Source organism: Hypoxylon trugodes (assembly GCF_022578975.1).
Source record: "Hypoxylon trugodes strain CBS 135444 unplaced genomic scaffold F4822scaffold_4, whole genome shotgun sequence".
NCBI classification, from domain to species: Eukaryota; Fungi; Ascomycota; class Sordariomycetes; order Xylariales; family Hypoxylaceae; genus Hypoxylon; species Hypoxylon trugodes.
Window position 1 is genome coordinate 839,408 of NW_026250019.1, and position 18,257 is coordinate 857,664.

Consider the following 18,257-nt stretch of genomic DNA (forward strand, 5'->3'; position numbering starts at 1 on the left):
AAAATAAGATAAAATAAAATACAATAAAATAAAAAAGAAGAGTTAAAAAGAGGTAAGGTTGTCTAAGATTCTAGCGCAGGCGGAGATACAAGGGTACTAAGTACCAGAGTAGGTGCGGATAACCCTTGCTCGAAGCCGAAGTTCCCTCAACTCGCTTCCAAGGTCTCATGGGGACGTCGTTGCACACAATCCTAGCAAGGTACTTCGGGACATTGTATCTCACTGTTCTTTTGAACATTACATGAACATACCTGAATGTACTTACATACCGTACACACATACATGCCATACATAACCCTCGACAACCAAGCGCCATGCCGCCCAATATTGGGGCACTTACCAGGGTTTGACGATCTGGTCCGGTACAAAAGTATCGAGGCATCCCGCCGAGGTTGAAGGTTGTGGTCAATTCTTTTTTTGGGTGATGCCTCCCGTTGCCGTTCATGTTCATATCCATGCTTTGAGAACTACGACTACTACATACCACATTTATGTGCAGCATTTATTACGACTATATCATAACTGACAAGAAAAAAGAACCACGTACGTCTTGTCTGGCTGTTTAATTGCTTGCATTTCGTTCCTTTTTTTCCACCTGCTGCCTTGCATGCGTGCATGCCTACATGTATGCTAGATAAGGTACATACTACTTCCTACATTTACCTGTTCACTTTAAATCGTAAGTAGTGTACTTTCCGTCTACGTACATGCATACCTACATCCTACCTACCTCGAGTACTCCTACTATATACTATAACCTTTTCCCATCCGATCAAAGAGAAGTAACAACGAGTACCTCCCTCTCACTTTCCCTGCACGTTACCTACATAACCTACCTGCATACACGCCTACCTTCACCACTCATATCACTTATACCACTTATACCACCTCTACCTGCCTTATCCACCAACGTACCTACCTTACCGACCTTACCTACCTTATTTCTCTCGCCTAGTCTGGTCTACCTTACCTAGTAGTACTTGCCTAGAATACATACATCTATATCCATCTCTCTCTTACCTCTCTTACCTACATAACAAAAAAAACTAAACTTACCCGTCTTACTTCATGGAACCTACCCTTGCTTTACATTAACTTTCCCGCTCCGCTTGGGTCCCCAGGGCTGGCTAGCCACATTATTATTATTTTTTTCCTATAATTTCTTATAATCCCCCCCTACTGCCGCCGCCACTACCACTACTACGTACTACCCTGATTACTATTGATCAATTGCTTTATTGCAAATTGTCTTTTCTTACCCTCGGTTCCCCCTTCGCTTATTCTTATTTCTACGTGGTGCTTTTGGGTCGCATTAGAAAGGGTGGCAAAGAGGAGAGAAGACTATCTACCTTGGGGATTTCCTTCTTAACACTAACCAAGGGAGATAGAGAGGGAGAGACTTCCGAAAAAGACCGTCCATTTCTCGCACAAGCGCAGCAAGTCAGAAAAAAAATTAATCGCGCGTTAAATCGCCAAGCGCTGGCTGGTCCTATTTTGTGTACGCATTAAAAAGAAAAAAAGGGTCAAGGATCCTAGCACAAGGGGAACGGGTGGGAAAGAAAAAGCGAGGGAACCCCAAGTATAGTCGGTTCGAAAATTCGACAAGCTTGCTTGCCAAATCGTGGGCCGGACCGCACGATAATAGTCCTGGAGTTTTTCCACGTAGCCCCCCGGACGCAATATACAATTCGGCCGATTATCCAACCGTTACTAACTAATAACAAGTGACGTTTTTTCCCTGGGTAGGATCAATCTTAGCAAGGCAGCCCGCAAACAACAATTCGATCAGGCGCAGCGACCTACGGGTTTTCCAGCTTATTGTTGTTATTGTTGTTGTTGCTGCTTACGCCGCAGCACAGCACCCCGTACCGCACCGCGCACACACCACACACAACAGTGTACCGCACGCTAGCCCTTGCACGTCACAGTCGTATTACGCAGCTAGAATTCATTCAAGGAAGAAGTGCGGCTCACTCAACTCCCGTACAAAATCACCTCCCCGCGCACCCGCTTTCGAACTTCCGCAGCCGATAAAAAAAGGAAGAGTCTTCAGCAGATCTACCATTGTGCATCTCCACCACGAGCGCATTACTTGGAAATCTATACTATATATCTCCAAGATCTATACATAGACTCTTATTCTATGCGCTAACATTTAGAGATATATATCCGAAAGACTTGGCACATTGTACGGCTACCATTACGTCGGTCATTTGCTCTAGGCGACTCCTACGATTCCATTTGGTTTCGTGGTTTTTATTTTCGGCATTTTCCGCGGTTGTTTCCTTACTAGTGCTCTGACCCAAGATTACACGTCGGCAAAAAAAAGAGTTACGTACTTTGGGTTGTGGCCCGAGCCGTGCTGACAGTTCGTCAGTCCCACGCTCACGAAGAGCGTCTGCATTGGATCGCAGGGCATTGAATGTCAATGAAGGTGGCTGGATGATCTAATCACACAGCAACTGCTTCTTCGTTCATATACGTCTAGGGTATCGAGTTCCTATGCACCTCACGCAAGCTCCTTGGGCAGAAGATATTGTTGGACGAAGTATGGCAACCTTCACGGCTTTAAACGGAGGTGAACCGAAAGGCACTGAGAGACCGAATAGCAGCAGCCCTACCTCGATACGTGCACCTTCCGAGGAACAGTCTAGCCACCAAATCACTACTAAGGATACTAAGGTTGGGGAATTCTCAGGCAGCCAAAGGGAACACTGGTCAGGACCCAGTGCTGACCGCTCATCTTACCAACCGTCTATTTATCCCCATGTCGAAGGGAGTCATAAGCGGAAACGCTCACTCTCAGATGAACCCCATAGGGATGCATCAACGACTCGAGATCGAGAACAACAATCTCAACCAGAGTCACGTGATCCTTATTCCACACCACGAGAGCGGGAACGAGAATATCATGACTCTTGGTACTCACGGCAAAGCCATCCAGATGACCGCAATACTTACGACCGACAGAGCTCTGCAGGCATAATACCTTCGCCGACTGATGAGCAGGTTGGTGATACGCTTCGGAGGGCGACCACTCATATGGATTCCCAGCACGATTACCCGGCAACGAGTCCCGATGGCGACGATAGTTCTGTACTCTATGGCAGTACATCTTATGGGCAAGAACAGAGAAAGGGAGATGCTGTGATCCAGTCGGATCCCAAGAAAAGGAAACGTAATTTTAGCAACAGGACTAAGACTGGGTAATTAGGACCCCACTCCCCGTTCACGCAATAATTCATATTCGGAAATTCAATGCTGACTTTATGTATGGTACGGCTGCTTCTGCGTCCTCCCAAGTGCTATGGATGCCTATACATCCACAGCACGAAGGGGCGCGGCATCGGCTCATCCATACGGATAATATAGTTGCCTAACATGTCGAAAGAGAAAGAAGAAATGTGACGAAACAAAGCCACACTGTGAGCTTCTTCTGGATATAGTGATCTAATCTTCATCTGCTTACCGATGAGATAGGTACCAACTGTGTTCGAGGCGGATTTGTCTGCCATGGATATCCCAATCAGCGAGGTTACCCGAAAATGGAGAACAAGCCAGCCGCTGTTCCACTCGAATCTAAGGATCCTAGTTATGTTCCTCCGGGCGCCTATGGAATGCCGCAGCAAAGTAATTACCCAATTCCGCCCCCGCCACCCCCAAAGCGAGATCAGCCGACCCAACCATATCGCGGTCAACCACTTCGGATAGAACCAGTACAAGGTCGGCCAATTCTCGCGGAGGATAGTCGACAATCATCTGCCACTCTTCCTACACCTACCCCATCCGCCACAAGCCCGGAAAACAACAAATTATCTTCGATTTCGTACGCCACGCCAGTCAACATGTTCCCTACGCCAATTAGTGCTACGAGTGCTGCTACACAATTACCAACGCCGTTAAGCAGCGTCGACCGCCACAAGGACTATCAGAGAGTGCCACCGCTACACGACTTGACGCGAACTGAACACGAGACTCCACATTCTGGCTCACTTCCACAGATTAACATCCATCCGCCAACTCGAAGTAGTAGCCCCCCGACTCAGTCCCAACCCGCGCCTCCGCCACCACCTCCACCACCCCAACCAACGACGACAGCTCCTGACCCTCAGGAAGCAGCACGGCTTGCTTTGTCGCATCCCCATTTCCCCGCCGACAGGGAAAGGACGCAGAAGGAAGAGATGTTGGCAGGACATCAGTACTATCCTTTTGATGAGGAATTGGTGTTGGAAAGGCAAAGATGCAGCGCCGCATGTTTCCGGTTCAACAACTCCACAAGCCCCAGCGTTGGAGCCTCTGCGTCCGAGCGTTCGCGCCTCTTCCGGGAGATCCTAAACCCAACAGAGCGCATTTCCATGGAACCCCAATTGCTGTCATCCATTACTCATGTTGGTAATGTTGGACAAGAGGTGGTTGTTGAGGCGCCGTTTACGTGCGATTATGGTTACAACATTGCTATTGGAAACAACGTATTCATCGGCCGAAATTGTACCATTATCGATCCTATGGAGGTTATAATCGGGAATAATTGTTACATCGGACCGAACGTCAGCCTCTTCGGCGGTACCTTGCATACGGACCCCAAGAGGCGTAAAGGTAGCAAAAGCCCCCATCTTGGTGCTCCCATATTCATTGATGAAGATGTGTGGATTGGTGGCGGTGCAATAATCCTCCTCGGTGTTCGGATTGGGAAGGGAGCAACAGTGGCCGCCGGCGCTGTGGTTACAAAGGTGAGTTACTTTTATCTTTTGCCGAAGCAGTCATATTTTTAATTAGACGAACCTGGTGCTAACAATGACATCGTAGGACGTGCCACCCTTTACCGTGGTGGCTGGCAACCCCGCCCGAGTCACTCGTGGTGCTATCAGTTGACAGAACATGCATCAGTAGGGTCTAATTCCATGATATTTGTTCCTCGCGAGTCCGTTTTCTGCGAATTAGTTATGATGATACCCAATATCCGTTGCTGTCGCTGTTTATTATATTATTATATATAACCATTTTCTCTCTCCACTTTACGTCACGTCTTTATCTATCGCATCCATACTACTTTTTTATTTCTTGGGATTACTCAAAATGGCATATGGGCAGGCAGGCATGCCGGCGCGATGAGACAGCGATTACGATACATCTTTTTTTGATTGGCGATATATGAATTATATACGGAGGATTTTTACTCGGGATATAAAGCGATAGATCGAATTTACCTTAGCATAGCGGATAGCTCTGGTAGCTAATGAGCTATGTGGAGGATGGGGAACGTGGTTCTTGTTTTGGGATTGTTGTTGGGTAGGCGTATGTGTTCATGGGAATGGGGATTGGGAATTGTGATTTTTTTTGCGAATATCGGGTTCGAGATATCTTATGATGTGACGGCCTACGCATGGTTTTGGATGGATGACCGAGTGTTTATGTGAAGATGAAGATGAAGATGAGGGTTTATGAAAAGAGAAGAAGAGATGGTACGATAGAGAGATCTAGGTTTAAGATACCCGGTTTTTTCTTCCTTGATTTATTGATTGACTGTCGTCTTTGATATTGTGTGATGTCTACGTGAATGAACAAGTGGTGGGTAATCGTGGGTAATCGGCGTTACACAGGGCGAGCTGGGTACCTACCTATTGAGGATGGTGTTGGGTGTTACCTGTTACCTGTTACCCACCGAGTCCAGTGCGCCACAAACTAAGGTACATGGTTTGTATATCTCCCTACTGGTTTTCCAGTTGTTGGTTCTCGTTGGACCCTATGATATCTGGCTCTAGTTAAATTTGTTAGAGATGTGGGTATGTTTGTTGGTTGATAACTACTTTCCGCCTAGTTTGCGCCGGCTTAGAGGTACCAAAGATCTGGTTTACCCCCTTGAGAACAAGGTTATACAAAAGGCCCTCTTTACGATCTATCATATTTGCTCCGCCGCGTCTGATCCCCGTCGTAAACCTACCTATCACGTTGGTAGCCAAACAGCTTTAAAAATACGGAAGCCGTAGTTGATCTATGCGAAGGGGCAAGGATGGGATGGATGGGACCGGTACTTCAGATGTTAGCGCTCCTGGAGGAAGTTTATCTGGAATAATTAGAGTAGGTGAAGATCTTGTTGTAGAGAAGGAATTAGGAGCAAATACTTAGTTTAAACTGAGGACGATCTCCCTTATCTCCCTAGAAAAACAGATGTTGGAACAAAGAAACTAGAAAGCCCGCATCATAGGACGCAATAATTGTTACTCTACGTCGTATTTTCTGCACGGTACGCATAATATATTGAGAAAAGGGGTTGGGGGCGGGGGGGGCAAAAGTTCCCAGACCGAATCGACGAGTTAGGAGATTCTGCAGAAGAATGGAATGCGAGTGCGAATTATGCTGTAGAACCAACTTGAGCAAATTAACAAATAACAAAAACTTGAATGCGACGCTATATTTAAATGTGATGTGATGTAATGTGATGTTATGTTGGATCTAATTCCGACCCTTTTTTGTCAAAATCCGATGCCGAGCCGAACCGTAGGGGGTGCTGATATGGGTGTGGGTTGGTATGATATAACTAACAGTTTCGCTGCTTCGCCCGATCATTGAGAGATCTGATCTTGAATTAGGTTGGCATGGTTACTAACGGTCTCATTCGCTGTTAGGTTCACTATATCTATACATGGTTGGCACCTCAATCCTGTTGGCTTCGAAATACGACTTTGTTATGCTAACGATTTCGGAGTATGTGAACTCGATATCCACGTTACCTCCTAAGATGCTAGAAACCTACAACGTTACATTTATTTCTATAACGGTCAATTCGTTCCCAAGTCCATAAGAGGAGCTGTCATCGCAGACTGCTCTAGCCAACCCATCCCTTTAGCCTGACGAAATTGAGCCCCGGTGGGCTATTTTGTGAGGTGAACTTCAATAACTACGTATTTTGAAACGAGTAAATCGATAGAGGATGCAGTGTAGCGAATGGGACAGTAGGTATGTAGGTCGCTACTGACCTGATTGCCTCTTGAATGACCGATCAATGTAGGCAGTTCCAAATCTTTGTAGGTAGACCCCTCCCCTAGATTCAAAACCGAACCCCTTTTTTAAACATGAAATAGAACTCTACATCCTCTTCCTTCAAGCCTACCGTTAAGAATAAAAAACACCACTGATCCTTGGCCTACCTACTATAGAAAGCCCGATTCTCCAAAACATAATCCCTAAATAGACAATCTCATATGATAATGATATCTGCCGTCGTTGCTGCTTCAAATAAGCCATCATCCGCATAATTTTCGTTTCTGACATGAGGAACATCACGACCAACACCAACTCTCTCACATTCCGCCGGGTTACGAACGGACGGCCTTAATACAATGAACCATGTTAACAGTTCTGTCCGAGGCCCTCCGATTTCCCAGGAGAAGAGTTTAAAACAGTAATAACCCGCAGTTTCTTCAACTTGATTCCACGAGCAGCACTTCCAATCACACCGTCCCTTCAGCCAACAAAATGCCTGGGTGTGGCTTCGTTCCATATTCGGCGCTGTCAGCTTATCTAGGGATACTCTGTAGGAACACAAATTCTGTGGCCTGACGTACGTCGAGATCTCAGTCGTGTGATACCCGGTAGGTGTCGATCGGTAAGGCTCTACTGGAGGGTTTAATATAGGATCATGCCTAGATGTGGCCAAATAGCCCTCAAAAATTGCCATTTCAACGGGAACCAAAGCCCCTCTCAGGCGGAGGCGGCCATTTTTTACCATCACTTCTAGTGATGCATTCATTAACTACCGTTAACCGGCGCTCGTTCTTTAACTGTATTGAATAATCGTATTTAATTAGTCCGTCGTTAGATGCCCACGACCACGAAGGAGGTGGGTTTTTTGAATTTGTAGATTCGCTATTGGCCGCGGGCTTGCCGAAAGTAGATACTTCCCATGCTAAGCCGAAATGTAGGTCTGTATCCCAGAGCCCGAAAAGGTACTCGTTCTTAGGCATCATATTGGCCAGCCCAGTTAGCGCTACCAACTTATCGCTCTTTCGAGAAAGCAAGCGCCGTGAATAATGGTAGATTATTTCTCTCTAGATCTCATGGAATCTGGTCGGCGCTCCCTCGATACCATGGAGCGACGTGGATCCTAATAGGATTAGTATACGTTTGTATTCATACCTAATGGGATCAAGGATCGGCTTTGGCACTGGCGTGGATAGAAAACTTTCCTTTAACAATGTACCGAGCTGGACGACGCCTAATTTGGTCTGCCCATGCCCCAAAGCATTCATGGGCCAGACATGGTGTCCGCACTCGTAAACCTTGCGACATAAATATTCCCAGCTCATTTCGTTCCCGTTGAAGTAGAGCTTCCGTTGAGAGAGCATCGTTTCCTGTAGACACCAGCCTCTTTTATCTAGCGAGTGCACAAGGTCTTCGTCTGGTTCTGGTCGGACAATCGCTCCCCGTAAGGTATGTTGCCACTCAGGAAGGCCAAACTTCTGTTTCCCCAGGAACCCCATTTCACAACTGCTTGGCTCCAAAGCTGCAATTGTGAGGTGGGAGTTGAGGTAAATGCGGTCCATGTCGGATGCATCTTTCAACCAAAGGTCACCGTCGTCTTGGATAATGCACAGAGAATCAACCCATAGATGCAGGCCAAGGCCCCTGCAGACCCTCACGGCATCCTGAATAGTCTTGGGCATAGAACTTAGGGGAATGATATTTTTATGGCTTTCGAGATTGGACGGCGTCGTCTTAATGACATCTTTGCTTTCTCCCCAGCAATAACTAAGGCAAGCGTATTTTGCTGGTTCTTTAGGCTTAAAGGGCAGGCTTAAAGAGGAATGGCTCACGACCGACATTGACATTGAGAAGGTGGCTTGGTTTGAACGTTGGATCTGGAGGTTTGCAGGGCTCATCATACTCCCTACAGTGAGATAGCCACGTAGCAGCACAATCGAAGGTCGCGTCAGTCGTCAAGTCTTCTAGGACATCCCAATTTTGACACTTATTAATCCAAATAGCTTCGTCTGATATGGGAATCGAGGATGAAGGCTCGGGAACATTGTATATGGTGAATGTATTTTCTGTATATGATAAACATTGGTTAGTTGGTAACGATACCTAGATTTGAAGGGTTTGTTGTACGTACCTTCTAACGGAAGGATCATATTAAACGAGATCAGCAATTTTTGGTAAATTGTCGACGCATATTGTACAGATCGTATCAGTTGATTAACTGTCACTCCTTGTAGTTTGAACTTGTCATCTTTCCTGACTGAGATTTCAATGTTTGACAGGGAGACTTGAGAATTCGATATCAATAAACCTTCGATCCATCCAGGCTTGAACTTTACTAAAGCCTCTAGAAGTAATTCACACGCGTAACATTTTGGCGAGTTATCGTTGATACTAAGCCGATGACGTAGCATATCCAGAAGCACCAGACGCTGCTCTACAAAATTCCCGCGTGCTACTGGTTGATTAACCAACCGGTGAGAGTGACATAGTGCCATTATTCTTAATGGCCGAGGGGCTTATACGACACAGTAGCTGAATAAACGATTTGGAAAAGAGGATGGGTGCCAGTCGTGTTAAGAACTCTTATTGAGGTACACAACAATAAGCATGTGTTCCTCACCACACGCCACCTCCTCATTCGGAGTCCAACAAGGCTCGGAGGATAGTTCACACGCCGAAACCAATCAGTGGCGACGATAACAATACGTAGTATGGACACGGGAAGGTATCTTCCTAAAAACCTGATAAAGCTGTTAGAGAGTACGTATACAAGAGCCGTGATTTGCTGATCATCGATATGCGGATACCAACCCTACACAGGGAGAGCGGGCGAGAGATTGAGTGTTCGGATGCTGTGGACGTACGTGATATCTGTCGGTGCCGGTCCGTGAGGCCGGACGGCATTTATATATTAAAGAAGGGGAAAGAGGCTCGGAAAGCGAGACGAAAGATACGGCTTCAAATTAATTTTCAAATGACTGATAGAGTTAAAATGAAACAAGCTTAAAGTTCACCGGGTCGAGGTGAAGTACTAGAAAATTTGGTGCTTGTGTAACGTAGAATAGCATTGCTTCATTGGATTTGCATAGCTAATACCGCCACTATCAAAACTACATTAGCTGAGCTCCGCCTCTTCTCCGTCGCAGTCTCAACAAATACTTAATGCCACGCAAAAGCCACAAAAGCCACAGCGTCATCGGTGTAACTCATCGGTCATCCGACTAACTTATAGTGCATATCGTAGCCCCGCCCGAAGCAAGCAGATAGGCACCCACCATCCTATGACCTATTTCCTTTTTCTCCCCCGCGTTTGCGAAGCAGGCTTCCTCTCGAGCTTTCTAGACCGGAAGTTCTACTTCTTCAGTCTCTTCACACTCTTATCACTAGCCCCACTAAGCACGCTCGCGCTCCTCTTATGTGCGCCAGGCTTATCCTTATCCCCATCCTCCTTAACCTCACCATCACCATTCGTCGTAGCAGCACCATCTTCATCGCCCTTAGTCTCAGTAAGATCATTCGCCGCCACGCCATTAACTCCAAACGCAGAGGACGCCTGGCTAGCAGCCTTATCCTGCGCCGCGGCATTCTTCTCGCCGTTAGGTTTAGCATCCACTGAGTCGTCTCCCTTAGAATCCGAGCTCTCTGTTGGTTGCTGTAAGATCCCTCGAGCCTTGTCGCGTTCCGCCTTCTTAGCTTTTTCGAGTTTGATCTCGGCGTCGATCTTGTCGTTCATCTTGCGCATGTCGAGTAAGACGGTGATTGAGCTGAGTAGTTTCTCCATCTCTTCTACTACTGCTTTCGTGGGCATGTTGAGACGACTGGGTATGTCTAGCTCGGCTAACGTATTGGTGATACGCTGATGTTGGGCGTTGCTCTTGGTTGTGAGGATCTTGTTAATGCGTTCATAACGGAAGGTAGGTCCAGAGGGTAACCGGTCAAAATGAGATACACCGTAGATTTGCTCTTCTTGTTCTGTAAGCTTCTTGCGCTCGGGTTGAGCCCCCTTCTTCGCAGGTCGCTCGGGTCGTTCATTACCCCCAATCGAGTCACGATGACCCGTCGAAGATGCCGCAATGCTCTCCCTGCGGTTTTCTGATATCGGCGTAGAGTTGGGGTGAGCTGATGGATGACCTGAGGGGTGCGCCGACGCGGGTGTGTTCGTCCCATTGGCTTCCATAAGAGATCTTCTCTTCTTCGTCTTATCGACGTTCATGAGGTTTTGTAGTAGCGTCTGTAGTCCAGCACTGGACTTGAACGCATTGATATCTTGTTCGGTATGAGGGTAGTCGAGGCGGTTGTAGAGTTCACGGCGTTCTTGGTTGAGACGTTCTTGACGTGCCAAGATTCGCCGTACTTCAACTAGCAACATCTCTTCTTCTCGAGCTTCCTCACTAGATCTTGATAGGGCATCAGCCGCAAACTTCTTGCGCTGTCCTTCGGAGATTGGGTTGAAATTAATCATAATCTCATGGAGGGCAAATTCGGCCTGAGTCATGTATTGAACAGGCTTCTGAACTGCCATCATCTTCGCCGCTACTTCATAATATCGAGCCTTAATGTCCTCCAATGTTCGGACCTTAGTCGCCGGAACCACGGCCATAGTAACATCGGCACCTTCACCATTTGTATCCGTCGTTGGATCGGGCGACTTGGGTTGATATTCGTAACGGTCCCATATGAGCGGCCATCGTAAATCGAATTGCCTAGCCACATCAAACAGATAGTCCGTCTCATCCTTCGTCCAATCCTTGCTCTTCAAATTTGTGTTGTATTGGTCATCACTATACTGAGGAATATCGACCTGCACGTTGAACTTGGCGAAACCCGAATCTTCAAGTTCCTCTAGCTTAGGTCCCGCATCCGTTCCATTCTCTCCATTTTGTCCCTCCTGTGCTCTTGCCGGGTCCTCCGTCCGTTTCCTCCAATGTCGCAGATGCAACGACTGATCGCCTCTTGCTGAGTTGCGGAAAGGACGCAACTCCCATCGTGCAGCCGGTTTCCTGCTTCCAAACCGTCGCTTTTTGAACGAAGATATCTCCGGGACGATCGCGATCGGATTATCACCTCCGAGACTTTGTACCTCTCTTGCTAGACCCTTTAAACTTGGACGTGGAGCATTTATCTTCTGTTTTTTGGTGGGTCGCGAACTAGCATCGAGTGGTAAATTAAGCACGTCGCGAACATCGTGCGATGCCATGATTTTGTTTTATTATACGGCGGAGTTTTTATCACTTTTTTTCTTCGTGGAGATAGTAGGGGGAATAGGAGCGACGGTGATGGAAGCAAAAATCGGCGGCAGAGGAAATGTTCGGGCGGGACAAGAGGGGAATGTCAAGTTCGGCGATGGGATCAAATGTATTAAAATCGGTACGGACGCGTATTAATACATAATAGAAAAAAAGAGAAATGAAGCCGTCGTAATTAATTCTCGTCGGCAACGCGTTGATTTTGATACCCCAGTACGCCGATGTGCCTAAATCGATGGAAAACGCCGTATTGGTTTTTTTATGGTGATGTAAAAAAAGAATCGGCGAAGGTGAACTCAACTCTTTCCGCCGATGCTAAGGTACTTGGGTACATAACATAGGTATTTACGCATTGGTCTGTTCACACGTGACTGAATAATTAACTTACCTAATCGATACGCCAAGGTCTCCTTTCTAGGCGTTGCTTCGCTGTGACCTTAAACGGATAGCGCTGGTTCTAGGTACCTAACCCCTGTATTGGCCATTTTTTCGAACGTGGCACCTTGAAGTCCACCAAGCTTTACAACGATCAGATCGACGATATCGCCATAGCGACCCTCTATCAATCCCGAATACGGCCGACGAACACGAGTCACTCAATTGAAATACATCCTATTCGATACGGCATATAGGAAGAAAGATGAGGGTGTTCCTCCCCTTCCTAATGCTGGGCTCCGTCGCCCATGCGCTGTACTTCTACCTCGACGGCACCAACTCGAAATGCTTCTTCGAAGAACTGCCTAAGGACACATTAGTAGTCGGTCATTACAACGCCGAAGAGTTCGACGACAACACGCAAACATGGTCTAAACACGATGGCATTAGTATCTACATCTCCGTCGACGTTAGTCTCCCCCGACTGTTCATATACCCAGTGCTCTAAGCGAACCACGAGTCCAACTTGAATACAATGAAATCCAAACTAACAAGCGCTCTCAATAATAACAGGAAATCTTCGACAACGACCACCGCGTCGTATCCCAAAAAGGCTCATCCTCCGGCCGATTTACCTTCACCGCAGCCGACGCAGGCGAGCACAAAATCTGCTTCACACCAAGCAGCAGCAGCGGGCGTCCCGGCTGGCTCTCCGCCTCGCAGCCCAACGGCGGTATACGCTTAACCCTCGACCTGGCCATCGGATCTTCTGAAATCGAGTCTACGGATAAGAACAAGCTAGTAGATATCTCGCAGCGCGTGCGAGATTTGAATGCGCGGTTGTTGGATATTAGGCGGGAGCAGATTTTTCAACGTGTAAGTCACTCGCCTTTCACTGTATAAAAGAATGGGGATAGGGATAGGGACAAGATGGATATTCCATCCGGTGAAATTCGACAAAAACGGGGACAGGAACTAGGATTCGAGTATGGCATCCGTGGCAGATATATTAACTAACAGTTGCTACACAGGAACGCGAAGCCGAATTCCGCGACCAATCCGAATCAACCAACTCGCGCGTAGTCCGATGGATGGTCATCCAACTCGTCGTTCTCGGTATCACCTGCGCCTGGCAACTCTCCCACCTGCGATCTTTCTTCATCAAGCAGAAGCTTACTTAACCCCCTTCCTCACCCCTTGACGATGATGTCTATTAGGGTATTACGGATTTACTCAAGAAGGAAGATACGAGGTTTATTAATTGCCATGGTAGCGATTCGGGTGGACTGATGAAAATAAAAACAAAACGTGACGAGATATTGGAAACGAGTTAGTCGGACTCGGGATTTGTCAGGTACTTTGGTGTATTGATAGCATACCCGCGTAGGCAGACAAAACCTACAAGTTACAAACCTCTCGAGTCCCTTATATCACCAGTGAATCACTTTTACAACCCACCATAAATTCTTATAAAGCTAATACAAGAATACGATTATCTAAAAAGAAATGCTATTAATGCTTAACAAACTCCTAGATATGACGAAGTAAACAACATTCTAAAATATTACAATGCCCAATAAAACTCCCCAAACAGTCACAATACTCGCAAGACCTGGTGTACACATATATGCTGTTAAGATCAAATCACGATGCAATCCCAGCATCGAATTCATTAGAAGTCTTTTTTGCCCTATGTCCTTTCTTCTATCAACGCAAAACCTTAGGTGTGTGCGTTTCGTAGTAGTAGTAGTAGCCACTCTGCTTGCAAAAACATCGCCTCCTTGATATAAAGTGACCACTTTCGCAACTCTTCACACACCTTCCATTGTACTGCTTTCTTGCTTGCTTAATACACAAATCCCTAATTTCGTCACTTCAGTCCCCACTCAACTCTCCACCTCTCCTCTCTCTCCGCATATTATCAAGGTGTATAGGGGGTAGGGATGGATAACAGGAAAAACGAAACCCGATCCCAATGCTCGCCAACGGTACAAATCCCACCAGCGCCGTGCTGCGCTCTACTGATTAAATGGCCTGTTTCTATCTCATCAAAACGAGAGTCGTGAAAGGAAAAAGTAATTTGTTCGTGTCTCGGGGTTGCGCCAAAGCCTTGATCCTAACGGGAAATTCATCCATACGATCCGATCGTCTTCCCGGGTCTCATAAAGGATTTTGTTCTGTGAACAAATGCTGGCCGATTCGGGTGACAATTCGTCGTATAAGAGTATTGTACTTCAACCACAACTTATGTTGACAGTACTAATTTAGGCCAGTGATATACGTATCCGAAACCCATGAAGACAGCCATGGTTTATAGCAACGTTCGGCGATCAAGACGGGAGTAGCAGGGTCAAAACCCTGACCATGAAGGATAAGGACGTATTAGGTAGTATAAATCGGCGCAGGGAACATCATCCAGTAACGTCTCTAATCTATATGAAATCGCTAGCATGCCATGATAAGACGTATTTAACCTAGAATACCATTAGCCAGTGTTTAAGGTGTAGTGGCTGGTGTCCAGACTAACCGCAGCAAAGCACCTTCATGAACTTTTGGAATCCCGTCGGTTGAGGTTCCGATGATCGTCCCGGACCAGCTGCCGGTGATCCTAAGTTGGCCTGTGGCCCCATCCTCGTAGGCAAGTTTTGGTTGCTGTTTTGAAATTGGGCTTGAGTCGAAGGTGTTGGTGTACTCATATCCCTTAGTCCCCCCACCGCGCTACCTCGCTGGGCTCCTTTGGCGCCGAGGGCGTTTTGCCGGCGCTGGTCCATCTTGGTTGCTGGAGACGGAGGTGGGGGCTGCGCGGCGTTTAAACGCTCGTGAGTGAGGCCGCCAGGTGTGTTAACGCGAGATTGGTTGTGTAACTCTCGAGCAGATATGCCCGGCTGTTTGTTGGGGTTATGGTAAGGACCCGGCTTATGCATAGCATCCCAGCCCTTGGACGATTCCTTGCTGATCTTCATCCAGTCGTATTCACCGTCCTCTACCTCGCCGGTGTTCTTCAAAGCCTGGGTGAACAGCTCGCGCAGATAATCGTAGTCGGGGGTATCTTCGAAACCAAGATTCCTCACGTAGGTCAGGTACTTGCTGAACTCATCCGGGAATCCTTCGCACAGGTCCTTGATCGGTGTCGTTTGCTTCTTCTCGCCAATCTTCTCGTATTTCTGCTTATTCGTCGCAGCCTTTAAACCTTGCCATGGTAGGCCACCACGTAGAAAGTACATGAATACATGGCCAAGAGCTTCCAAATCATCTCGTCGAGATTGTTCACGGCCCAAATGGGTGTTGATACTCATATAACGGGCAGTACCGGATAAGGATTTTCGCTCTCGGTAGGGGATATGCTGTTTCGTTTTGGGGTCCCGGTATTGCTTGGCCATACCGAAGTCGACAACGTGAATAACGTTGGCGGCTTTAGTTCCGGGACGACCAATAAGGAAGTTGTCGGGTTTGATATCTCGGTATATGAGGTTCTTTTCGTGGATAGTTTGCACACGAGAAAGCTAGGGTTTAGTTTAGTATCGCACACATCAAAGTTCATAGATCATAGATTGAAACGAACCATTTGCTTCGCTACCATCACAACCGTCTTAATTGAAAACCTTCGGTTGCAGTGGTCGAATAGATCTTCCAACGAGGGACCAAGTAAATCTATGACTAGAATATTATGGAGGCCCTCTTGACCAAAATAATAGACATTAGGGATACCGGCTGCAAAAATAATTATCAGCAAGGCTCTGAATTACGCTGCGATGTAATTAGCCAACTTACGGCAGCCGACAAGTATCTTGTAAGTACGATATTCATCTCGTAGTTGTGGTGCGTCACTCTTCCGCGGTTCCTAAAAATGAACTCTATTAGATTAAATCACAAATGAAGTTTGTCAAGTGGTTGGAAATTGACCAAGGAGAGCTGTGCCTTTGACGACAGCAAATGAGAATAGAATGTCGGAGTTGCTCACAAATTTGATAGCGACTTGTTGGTTATTCAATAGGTTGGTGCCCTCAAAGATGACACCAAAAGACCCTTCACCAATTTTCTTTCCTACACGGTAATGGACACCGACGACATTTGACGAAGAGGAAGCCATCGTGGAAAGTCGAAGGCTGTTCGCCACCTAGCAAATTAGAGGCCAAAAGGAGCGAGGTAGCGATAGCAACACAGACTTTGGAGAGACGGTCGGAAGAAGGCTACAGGAATAGAAGGAGTATCGCTGGTCCGACGGGAGTATCTAACGATACCCGAAAAGACTCAGGAAAACCGAAAGCTCATCCCCTCGAGTAGTTGTTGAATTGAGAAGGACTCGAGTAGTCGACGAACTGACGGATTTAGTCAATCCTTGCCAGACGGACGGTATTGTTTTTTGTTGGGTTGGGAATTGATCGGTCGGGATGGATTGGAGGTGACAAGAAAGTGAAGATCAGGAAAGGAGGAATTTGGGGAGAAGCGGTCGGGGAACGGCAGTGGCTCGAGTGGCTCAGAGACCGCCTAGAAGTGGAAGTGCAGAAGGGAAAGTAGGGAAGTAACAGGGGGTGGAGACGCCTGGGCAGACCTGGCAGACCAGTGAGTGGAAAAGAGAGTGAGCAGAGGATCCACTGCGCCGCGGCCCTTTCCCAAGGTACTTCAATTTAGGTACACGACTCTTAGGTCGCTTAGGTACTTTGTGCACCTAGTAAATGTACATATATACTTTAGTACTTAAGGTACATCTGACTGGATACTTCGTACTAGCCAAATTGCAGCGAAATTTAGGCGGGTGCTAAGTAATTTTAGGTAGTGCTAGGACCACCTGAATCACTGCCACATATGAGGCTTTACTGAAAACAGACAGCGAATTGGCTGGGCGTTGGGGCAATGGAGGGGCGGAGGTATTTTTTTCTACTGTTCTTCTGTATTTTTAATGTTCTGGTCTCTCAGCCAGGGGGCTTAAATTCCAAGACCATACATCTTCACACTGTACCTGAATACATGATTGAATTGTCGGTTGCTCGGGTATCTTAGATTCATTCATTCATTAAATCATTCATGATATATTTAAGAATAGATTTGCTATCTATGATAAACTTTGCTATTAACTCCTTAACATTAATGCAAGTGCAGACCAAATTGCTATTAAGAAATATTAAACCGATCCGGGTCCTCAGGTACTGAATATATTAAAAGAGTATCGGGCTGCCCGTTAGTTGATTTGGTGAGCTAGACCCCTGTAACTTTGAACCTCAGGTACCTTTCTTAGGTACATATTTAGGTGCATTTCATTGGGGGACCCCAGGTTAAAACTGACAATGACAAGAGAGAATAAAGTTGAATGTTTGCTTAAGCCGAGCCAAATACATATGTATGTACTTTTATAAATAACTTTTTTTCTCCTGTCGTACGAAAATATAAATAAGTCTCGATCGGAGATGTAAAATATGATACAATGCAATATAAATATTTACCTACCTTGACATCTAAATCAAAAAGGAGAATTGTCAAGAAATACAAGATGGATCAGGGTATCGCTTAGCTCGAGTAACGCCCAAAACACAGCTCCGCAAGCGACATGGACGCATCAATGATCGACCTTAACTAGCCAACTATGTACGAATGAGGCGTGAGAGAATGCGGGTGATCAGAACATTTGATACATATATGTACTGATAAAGACGCATC

General features: G+C 46.6%; 6 protein-coding genes across 6 annotated transcripts; 2 read left to right on the plus strand and 4 right to left on the minus strand.

Annotated features, from left to right (window-relative positions):
* Nucleotides 1-1,869: 1,869 nt before the first annotated feature.
* On the plus strand, nt 1,870-5,008 carry F4822DRAFT_202373 (uncharacterized protein). The gene is made up of 3 exons (XM_051453745.1): nt 1,870-3,206; nt 3,373-3,425; nt 3,481-5,008. Exons 1-3 carry the CDS (start codon nt 2,503-2,505, stop codon nt 4,770-4,772), a joined length of 2,049 nt encoding a protein of 682 aa, XP_051315260.1. The 5' UTR covers nt 1,870-2,502; the 3' UTR covers nt 4,773-5,008.
* Nucleotides 5,009-7,000: 1,992 nt separating this feature from the next.
* F4822DRAFT_202386 (uncharacterized protein) lies at nt 7,001-7,899 on the minus strand. Its single transcript, XM_051453746.1, has one exon. It carries the CDS (start codon nt 7,748-7,750, stop codon nt 7,199-7,201), a length of 552 nt encoding a protein of 183 aa, XP_051315261.1. The 5' UTR covers nt 7,751-7,899; the 3' UTR covers nt 7,001-7,198.
* On the minus strand, nt 7,900-9,605 carry F4822DRAFT_202395 (heterokaryon incompatibility protein-domain-containing protein). The gene is made up of 2 exons (XM_051453747.1): nt 9,113-9,605; nt 7,900-9,047 (listed from the first exon to the last, which is right to left on the minus strand). The coding sequence occupies exon 2, from the start codon at nt 8,880-8,882 to the stop codon at nt 8,049-8,051; it is 834 nt and encodes a 277-aa protein (XP_051315262.1). The 5' UTR covers nt 8,883-9,047; nt 9,113-9,605; the 3' UTR covers nt 7,900-8,048.
* A 417-nt stretch (nt 9,606-10,022) lies between these two features.
* Nucleotides 10,023-12,518, minus strand: F4822DRAFT_398499 (uncharacterized protein). Its single transcript, XM_051457698.1, has one exon. The coding sequence runs from the start codon at nt 12,176-12,178 to the stop codon at nt 10,334-10,336; it is 1,845 nt and encodes a 614-aa protein (XP_051315263.1). The 5' UTR covers nt 12,179-12,518; the 3' UTR covers nt 10,023-10,333.
* Nucleotides 12,519-12,670: 152 nt separating this feature from the next.
* Nucleotides 12,671-14,088, plus strand: F4822DRAFT_398501 (emp24/gp25L/p24 family/GOLD-domain-containing protein). Its single transcript, XM_051457699.1, has 3 exons — nt 12,671-13,071; nt 13,176-13,478; nt 13,634-14,088. The coding sequence occupies exons 1-3, from the start codon at nt 12,868-12,870 to the stop codon at nt 13,781-13,783; spliced, it is 657 nt and encodes a 218-aa protein (XP_051315264.1). The 5' UTR covers nt 12,671-12,867; the 3' UTR covers nt 13,784-14,088.
* A 902-nt stretch (nt 14,089-14,990) lies between these two features.
* On the minus strand, nt 14,991-16,811 carry F4822DRAFT_202415 (casein kinase I). The gene is made up of 4 exons (XM_051453748.1): nt 16,564-16,811; nt 16,374-16,443; nt 16,165-16,313; nt 14,991-16,105 (listed from the first exon to the last, which is right to left on the minus strand). Exons 1-4 carry the CDS (start codon nt 16,690-16,692, stop codon nt 15,125-15,127), a joined length of 1,329 nt encoding a protein of 442 aa, XP_051315265.1. The 5' UTR covers nt 16,693-16,811; the 3' UTR covers nt 14,991-15,124.
* Between the last annotated feature and the right edge of the window lie 1,446 nt (nt 16,812-18,257).

What these genes read in the sequence shown, in the direction of transcription:
- F4822DRAFT_398499 (XM_051457698.1), bottom strand. Translation starts at nt 12,178, where the DNA reads ATGGCATCGCACGATGTTCGCGACGTGCTTAATTTACCACTCGATGCT.
- F4822DRAFT_202415 (XM_051453748.1), bottom strand. Translation starts at nt 16,692, where the DNA reads ATGGCTTCCTCTTCGTCAAATGTCGTCGGTGTCCATTACCGTGTAGGA. An exon ending in AACAAGTCGCTATCAAATTT is followed by an intron (nt 16,444 to 16,563) that starts GTGAGCAACTCC and finishes GTTCATTTTTAG; the next exon opens with GAACCGCGGAAGAGTGACGC. An exon ending in CAAGATACTTGTCGGCTGCC is followed by an intron (nt 16,314 to 16,373) that starts GTAAGTTGGCTA and finishes TTATTTTTGCAG; the next exon opens with CCGGTATCCCTAATGTCTAT.
- F4822DRAFT_202373 (XM_051453745.1), top strand. Translation starts at nt 2,503, where the DNA reads ATGCACCTCACGCAAGCTCCTTGGGCAGAAGATATTGTTGGACGAAGT. An exon ending in AGCAACAGGACTAAGACTGG is followed by an intron (nt 3,207 to 3,372) that starts GTAATTAGGACC and finishes CGGATAATATAG; the next exon opens with TTGCCTAACATGTCGAAAGA. An exon ending in TGACGAAACAAAGCCACACT is followed by an intron (nt 3,426 to 3,480) that starts GTGAGCTTCTTC and finishes CCGATGAGATAG; the next exon opens with GTACCAACTGTGTTCGAGGC.
- F4822DRAFT_398501 (XM_051457699.1), top strand. Translation starts at nt 12,868, where the DNA reads ATGAGGGTGTTCCTCCCCTTCCTAATGCTGGGCTCCGTCGCCCATGCG. An exon ending in GTATCTACATCTCCGTCGAC is followed by an intron (nt 13,072 to 13,175) that starts GTTAGTCTCCCC and finishes CAATAATAACAG; the next exon opens with GAAATCTTCGACAACGACCA. An exon ending in GGGAGCAGATTTTTCAACGT is followed by an intron (nt 13,479 to 13,633) that starts GTAAGTCACTCG and finishes GTTGCTACACAG; the next exon opens with GAACGCGAAGCCGAATTCCG.
- F4822DRAFT_202395 (XM_051453747.1), bottom strand. Translation starts at nt 8,882, where the DNA reads ATGATGAGCCCTGCAAACCTCCAGATCCAACGTTCAAACCAAGCCACC.
- F4822DRAFT_202386 (XM_051453746.1), bottom strand. Translation starts at nt 7,750, where the DNA reads ATGAATGCATCACTAGAAGTGATGGTAAAAAATGGCCGCCTCCGCCTG.